Source organism: Sander vitreus, chromosome 18 (assembly GCF_031162955.1).
Source record: "Sander vitreus isolate 19-12246 chromosome 18, sanVit1, whole genome shotgun sequence".
Taxonomy (NCBI): domain Eukaryota; kingdom Metazoa; phylum Chordata; class Actinopteri; order Perciformes; family Percidae; genus Sander; species Sander vitreus.
In genome coordinates this window covers 22808061-22815590 of record NC_135872.1, presented here as the reverse complement: position 1 = coordinate 22815590, position 7530 = coordinate 22808061, and the positions used below count along the sequence as shown (strand labels likewise).

At 41.8% G+C, this 7530-nt stretch overlaps 1 protein-coding gene across 1 annotated transcript; it reads right to left on the bottom strand.

Moving 5' to 3' along the window:
• Positions 1-1876: 1876 nt before the first annotated feature.
• Positions 1877-7183, bottom strand: LOC144533856 (uncharacterized). The gene is made up of 18 exons (XM_078275423.1): positions 7154-7183; positions 6517-6789; positions 6185-6427; positions 5924-6100; positions 5695-5840; positions 5514-5604; positions 5004-5413; positions 4548-4731; positions 4272-4437; positions 4003-4127; positions 3601-3915; positions 3301-3504; positions 3065-3190; positions 2810-2980; positions 2620-2724; positions 2428-2523; positions 2178-2309; positions 1877-1968 (listed from the first exon to the last, which is right to left on the bottom strand). Exons 1-18 carry the CDS (start codon positions 7181-7183, stop codon positions 1948-1950), a joined length of 3015 nt encoding a protein of 1004 aa, XP_078131549.1. The 3' UTR covers positions 1877-1947.
• Positions 7184-7530: the final 347 nt, after the last annotated feature.

Genomic DNA, 7530 nt, shown 5'->3' with positions numbered 1-7530 from the left:
CAGCCCGAGTGCAGCCCCTCTAGCAGCTGAGCAGAAAGGGCGACTCGGCAGTCCGCTAACTTGTTGCTCTCTCTACCAATATAAGCCACTCTGTTTTAGGCTACAAAACGTGCATGCAGGCTAAAATTCAACCGTGCCATTTTAATGGGGTAAAGCGATAAACAAGGAAACTCCGTTAGCTGCTAGGCTAATGTGCAATGGTAAACACTGCAGCGGTAACGTTAATGTGTCTACCTCAGCTGAGAACGGTAGGAAAGGCAAAGACATTTCTCTGATACAAGACATTACACAGGTAGGCTACTCTCGCATGGGCCTAATAGTCAATGTAATGTTATTGGAATGTTATTATGTGTCATGGAATAGGTCAGATTTGCTCCATCTTTTGATAAGTGTTGTTTAGAAAACCTTGAATCCATGTAAGACACAATGTCATCAGACACAATCCATGTCATTAGAATCAATGAATCCATGTCATTAGTCACAACGTGACAATGTTTTTTTGCAGTGATGACGGTGACGAGCTCAGACCCGCGGTAGGCGTCGCTAACCGTGATAATGCGGTAACCGTCCCAGCACTACTCTGGGAGTGATATCAGTGAGATTGAGAAGACTCTAGGTAATGAATTAGATAGTGTTAGCAAGTGGCTCATAGATAACAGGCTTCCAATACATCTGGGTAAAACTGAGTCCATTTTATTTGGAACAAAAAGGAAGTTGTCTAGAACAAATCCACTTAAGGTCACATGTAATGGCACTGAAATAGTGTCTCAGAAAAGTGTCAAATACCTGGGGTTAACATTAGAGCCGTCATTAACCTGTAAATCTATTGTGACAAAATATTATCCAAGTGTGCCGGTAAACTGAAATTCCTGTATCGCAGGACAAGGCATCTAGATTTTTCTATCAAGAAATTACTGGTTGTATCACTGATTCAATGTCATTTTGATTATGCATGTTCTGCCTGGTACTGTGGATTATCAGTTAAACTTAAAAACGGACTGCAAGTGATGCAAAATAAGGTTATCTTAAGGTTATCGTGTTTTCCTATTTGCCGTCGTGTTTTCCTATTTGCCGTTGTGTTTTATGATTTGCTGTTGCGTTTATCTATTTGCTGTTGTGATTTGCACTTCAGGGCCACCGTAGAGACCTGTTAAATGCACCCCCCCAGACTCATATTGGTAGAGATGCTTTTAAAAGGGTAGGACTGCTGCCAGTCCATGTTAGGGTGGAGCAGTTAAAGTTGAATCATATAGTATGTATGTCATAAATGGCTCTGCTCCCAAATATTTACACTCTCATATAAAAATGGTTCATACACAGCATAACCACAATACTAGGGCCAGTGTCCGTTCTTGTAAAGTGCCCAGAGTCAACAATGCAGCTAGAAGTGCTTTTTTCTATACAGGTATAACATTGTGGAATAATCTGCCGCTTTCCCTCAAAATTGTAAATACCAGAGGGGCTTTTAAACATCAGGTTAAGGCATTTTTATGGAATAGAGTAATCAATCTTTTTAATGAGAGTAGACTGATTATTTTATGTGATCTGTGATTTTCTGATTTTAGAATGCTCCTGAACCTTGGATGATTTGTGTTAAATGTTATTGTCTTTGTCCTGCAATAGCTCTTTGTCATGTATTAAATGTTCTAACACCAAGGACGATGTTGGAAATAAGTGTTCACACTTTAACATGTTATCCTTTTGGATTATGTTGTCTGTCAAATCCAAAATAAATCAAATCAAATCAAAAAATCATCTCAAATGTTGAGGATGTTTTAACGTTTTTCATGTCCCCAAAAAAGTGTTATTCAAATCTCACAACTACCTTTGAGAGAAGCAAAGAGATTCAAGTATTACAGACATAATTTAATAACAGTTTAATCTTTATTATTTCGGCATGAATTATTTCATATTATATGATTCAACATGGTGAAACTCTCGTGTGCTTTACTCTGCTGCTTCTTTTCCCTGTAAAAAACACAGAAATGGTTTGTGTGAGTTTGAGTAAGCGATAAGGGAACAATAATTGTGATCTGTTAATTTTAAAGTATTTAAACCTAATGGTTTATCAGGTGAACATAATACTGTAAAGAATCTGCTCTAACATATCGACAGATAAACATCAAAGAATAATTGCTTTGTTGGTTATTTTTCACTAAACTGACGTATGTATTTACCTTGCCAGAGTCACGGCTCTTTGCCCTCAGCTTGTTGACCTGGGACTCTGCGATGTCAGCGCGCTCCTCAGCCTCCTCCAGCTCATGCTGAACCTTCCTGCACTTGGACAGATGAGTGTTGGCCTGCTCCTCCTGAAATACAAGACAGGAAAAAAAAATGTGCAAAAAGATCCATAGTACTACTGTACATTAAAATAACTACAATATATTGTCAAACTTTCAGTGTTGAAAATGTATGTTTTGTCCTTACCGCCTCCTCAGCCTGCCTCTTGTAGGCCTTGACCTTCAGCTGCAATTTGTCAACCAGATCCTGCAGCCTGCCAACGTTTTTCTTGTCCTCCTCAGTCTGTAATAGGCAATATAGATTTGCATGTGTATTTTTAATGGTAAATATATTAGATCATTGTTGTACTGTACATGGTAGCTATCAAAGTGACTGTACCTGATAGGTCAGCTCCTTCACCCTCCTCTCATATTTGCGGACACCCTTAATGGCATCTGCTCCGCGTCTCTGCTCAGCCTCAACCTCTGCCTCCAGTTCACGCACCTTCAAAAACAAGACAATAAGTATCCGTCTTTCTTTTCCAAAAATCTTGCTTCAGTTGTGCAAATTCTTAACGTGACATTCATACCCTGGACTCAAGTTTCTGGAGCTGCTTCTTGCCACCCTTCATGGCCAGGTTCTCAGCCTCATCCAGGCGGTGCTGCAGGTCCTTAACAGCGACCTCCAGGTTCTTCTTCATCCTCTCCAGGTGAGCGCTGGTATCCTGCTCCTTCTTCAGCTCCTCAGCCATCATAGCAGCCTAGAAGAGACAGCATACAATGTTAATGAGAAATATCTTGAACATATTGGAGTGAAAGGAAGAACAAATGAAATGTAATCCTACATCAGTGATGGCCTTCTTGGCCTTCTCCTCTGCATTTCTTGCTTCCTGAACAGTGTCATCCACTTCACTCTGGACCTGGACCAGGTCAGACTCAAGCTTCTTCTTGGAGTTCAGAAGGCTTGTGTTCTAAAAGCCCCCCAAAAAAAGGCACTTTAGTCATTACATGCCTGATTTTCACGTTATTTAATTTTCATTCGATTTTTTTGATTATTGAAGAAATGATTGGGCTTGTTCACCTGAGAGTGCAGAAGTCCAACACGCTCACTGGCGTCCACCAGCTCCTGCTCAGCAATTTTGCGACTTCTCTCTGTCTGTTCCAGAGCAGCTCTAAGTTCCTCAATTTCAGCTACCATCAGACCGTTCCTGCGATCCACCATAGCAGCTTGTTCCTTGAAGTCTTCCTGTGCTCTGACAGCATCATCAAGGTGCAGTTGTGCATCCTAGTGATATAACATCAGGAAAATATTCACATGAATGCCAAAATGTACTGCATTGTATGTACTGACCATAGTCCGTGCAACAACTCTTTGTCTAACAATACCTTCAGCGTGCGCCTGCACATTCCTCAGCTGCTTCTGGGACTCAGCAGCCTGGCGATTGGCGTGGCTCAGCTGAATCTCCATCTCATTCAGGTCTCCCTCCATCTTCTTCTTGATTCTCAGGGCATCGTTTCTGCTCCTGACCTCAGAATCCAGAGTGCTCTGCATGGAGTCAATCACCCTCTGGCTGTTCCTCTTGATCTGCTCCATCTCCTCATCTTTCTCTGCCAGCTTCCTGTCCACCTCACCCTTAATCTGGTTGAGCTCCAGCTGGACACGCAGGATCTTAGACTCTTCGTGTTCCAGAGTTCCCTAATGATATCAAAGAATTAAATATTCATCTTTGCCTTTAAACCATTAAGATTTTTTTTCAGAAGATGTCCTCAAGAAAAAAAGTACCTCAGCCTCTTCAAGAGCCGTCTGGATCTCAGCCTTCTCGGTCTCCACCTGCTTCTTGGACTTCTCCAGCTCATGGATGCTCTTGCCAGTCTCACCAATCTGTTCAGTCAGATCTGAGATCTCCTCTACAGAGAGATACATGTGTTTTATATTGTTAAGCCTTACAATGTAAAATAAAAACCCTTTATTCTAACACAATTGAATACAATGTAAGAAGCTTTGTAAGAAATGTTGAATACAATGTAGCTGTTATATAATGTAGAACTTACGTTGCAGGTTCTTGTTTTCCCGCTTCATGGTCTCCAGCTGATCCAGAGATTCTTCATAAGAGTTCTTCATCTTGAACAGCTCAGTGCTGAGAGAACGAGCCTCCTTCTGTGCTCCCTCGAGCTCGGCCTGACCCTCCTCGAACTTCTGCTTCCACTCTGCCAACACCTGAATAACATAATTAATACAGTTCAGTTGGTTATGTAGCAATATGGGGAAAATAAATATATATATTTAACTGTTTGTATGGCTTGTCCACACAAAGTAAACAATGCTACCTTGTCAAAGTTCCTCTGCTTCTTGTCCAGGTTGGCAGCCAGCCCATTGGCCCTCTCCACATCAATCATGAGGTCCTCCACCTCACTCTGGAGCCTCTGTTTGGTTTTCTCAAGAGAAGCACACTTGGAGTTCACTGCCTCAATCTGCTCCTCAGCCTCCTGAAGACGCTGAGCCAGCTTTTTCCTGTTTGAAAAGGACGAGATTTGTTTTCCACTGAAACTTTTTTCCAGATATTTTTTCATGAATGAAATACAAATCATTACATAGTCTCAGAACCTAGATGAATATAAGAAAGCACTGCATTGATCTAAAATGTTATTTTCGTAATAAGATACTAAATACAAACAATTGAAAAATCTGTTTAGAACATGTGTTTAAATGCAAGTACTGTATTTGAGTTATGCTAAAATGCTACACTTCTGATCTGGCCATTGAATGGTTTGAATGTTACTCACTTGGATTCCTCAAGCTCCTCAGTGCGCTGGATAGCATCAGTTTCATACTTAGTTCTCCACTGAGCCACCTCACTCACTTCACTCTTTTCCTTCTCAAGCTTCTGCTTTACACGCTGGAGGTTGTCGATCTGCTCTCCCAGCTCAGCAACGCTGTCGGCCTGCTTCTTGCGAAGAGCAGCAGCGGTGGCTTCATGCTGCAGAGTGGACTCCTCAAGATCACGACGGAGCTTCTGGAACTCAGCTTCACGCTTCTTGTTCATCTCAATCTGAGCAGCAGTGGCACCGCCGGCCTCCTCCAGCCTCTCACTGATCTCCTCAAGTTCCCTGGAGAGGTCAGCTCTCTGCTTCTCAACCTTGGCACGAGCAGCACGCTCAGCCTCAATCTCCTCCTCCAGTTCCTCAATACGAGCCTGTTGAATATAGATGTGATGTCTTTCAGTAAACTTTTACTTTTACTACACAAAATTGAGAACACGATGCAGAAATGTTTCGTGTAATGCGATATGTGACCTGGAGCTCCTTGATCTTCTTCTGAAGCTGAGCACCCAGTGACTGCTCATCTTCAATCTTGCTAAGGAGCTGACTGATTTCAAAGTCCTTCCTGTGAGAATTATAGATAAAGTACATAGAGTTCATGCAATTGACCAAAATTTTTAAAAGAATGATTGTACAAATTCAAAAATGACGTTACTTTTTGATCTTCTCGTCAGACTGCTGCTTGTCATTCTCAAGATCCATTATGGATTCCTGGGCCAGTTTCAGATCACCCTCGAGCTTTCTCTTGGCTCTCTCAAGGTCCATACGGAGCTTCTTCTCTTGCTCCAGAGAACCCTCAAGCTAAGAAATAAGATGAGTTTTTAACCATCACATTCAAGAAGAATGCTCTTGCTTTGCCAATCCAAGAGACTTTGTAAACTTACATCATCCACTTGCTGCTCAAGCTTGGTCTTGGCCTTGGTCAGAGTGTTGACTTTGTCTTCCTCTGCCTGCAGGTCATCAAGAGTCTGCTGATGAGCCTCCTGAAGGGCTTTCTTTTCCTTGGTTAGCTTAGCAATGCTCTCATCTTGAGAGGCCATCTCCTCAGTCAGGTTCTTAACCTAAGTGTGCAAGAACAATCTTGTCTTTAAACGGTCATCATTATAATCTTACTTGATCTGCTGGACAGATTATTATTTACCAACCTTGTTCTCTGTGGCATGTTTCTCTTTTTCCACTTTGGCCAAGGTAAGCTCCAAGTCATCAATATCCTTCTTGAGCTCAGAGCATTCATCCTCCAGCTTTCTCTTCTTGGCAGTGAGCTCAGCATTGATTTCCTCTTCATCCTCCAGTCTCTCGGTTGTCTCTTTGAGTTTGGCCTCGAGCTGAATCTTACTCTTGATAAGTCCCTCGCATCTCTCTTCAGCATCATTCAGATTCTCTGATTCCTAGTTGATTTTCCAAAAATAGATGTTAGCACATTAACATTAAAAAGAAAAACATGAAAAATCAGAACTCTCTGTTGGTGTGTTCTTACAGATGCTACTTGCAGCTGCAGATCATTCTTCTCCTGCAGAAGGGACACCATCTTCTCCTCCAGTTCCTTCTTCTTGGCCAGGGCAGCAGCCAAGTCAGTGGTCATCTTTTCATAGTTCTCCTTCATAGCTGCCAGCTCCTTCTCAGTCTCAGCACTCTTCAGCAGAGGCTTGATCTTGTAGTACACCTTCATCCATGGCCAGTGTTTGACATTCATGAATGAGCGGACATTGTACTGGATGGTATATATAGCATCCCTGTTGAAAAGAAGTTGCTGTTAGGGACAAAGTTATTATATAAAGAGAGTTTTTACATTTAGCTGATGCTTTTATCCAAAGTGACTTACAATTACTACATATGGCAGAGGTCACACACCTCTGGAGCAACTATGGGTTAAGTGTATAGCAGTGGGAATCAAACCCAGATCTCCCACACCAAAGGCATGTGTCATATCCACTGCGCCATCACCACAACTTTAGCCTGAGTTGAATGTTTACAGTTCTTATAGTAAATGATAACAGAGATAAGCAGATTTTTTTTTTTTTTTCAATTTTATTGAATTAGTTGTTAGATGTTTCTATGAACCGGAGCACCCGGATGAAACTAAGAGCTTAAGTCCTGCCTCATATCCAGGTAACCTCCTGCTCCACTGGCCCCTGTCCCTCCATCACGAAGGGCGGGGGCCTGTGGACGAGGGGGAGACGTGGATATGAGGCAGGACCGGAGCTCTTTATGACATTAAGTTTGAAGGAAAAAAAACACATTTTCCTTCAAGATGACTACTATGTCTAAGCTAATGTTTTTTTTTTTTTTTTTATATTCATATACTAAATGTGGGAGAAACACTCGGAGCACCCGGAGAAAACCCTAACATAGTAGACAGACAACATTTTACGTACATATAACACCAACCCTATTTCTGCGTCTGCAGAAATTGGAGATGGCTTTACACACAGATGAGAAGAACCCTGTTTTCTGTGATTTCATCAAGTGATCTTTGAAACAACAGGCAATA

Coding starts and splice junctions, on each gene's coding strand:
- LOC144533856 (XM_078275423.1), bottom strand. CDS start 7,183: ATGGAGGGACAGGGGCCAGTGGAGCAGGAG. Junction 5,841..5,923: donor TTGAGCAGCAAGTGGATGAT/GTAAGTTTACAA, acceptor CTTATTTCTTAG/CTTGAGGGTTCTCTGGAGCA. Junction 2,725..2,809: donor TCCAGAAACTTGAGTCCAGG/GTATGAATGTCA, acceptor TTGTTTTTGAAG/GTGCGTGAACTGGAGGCAGA.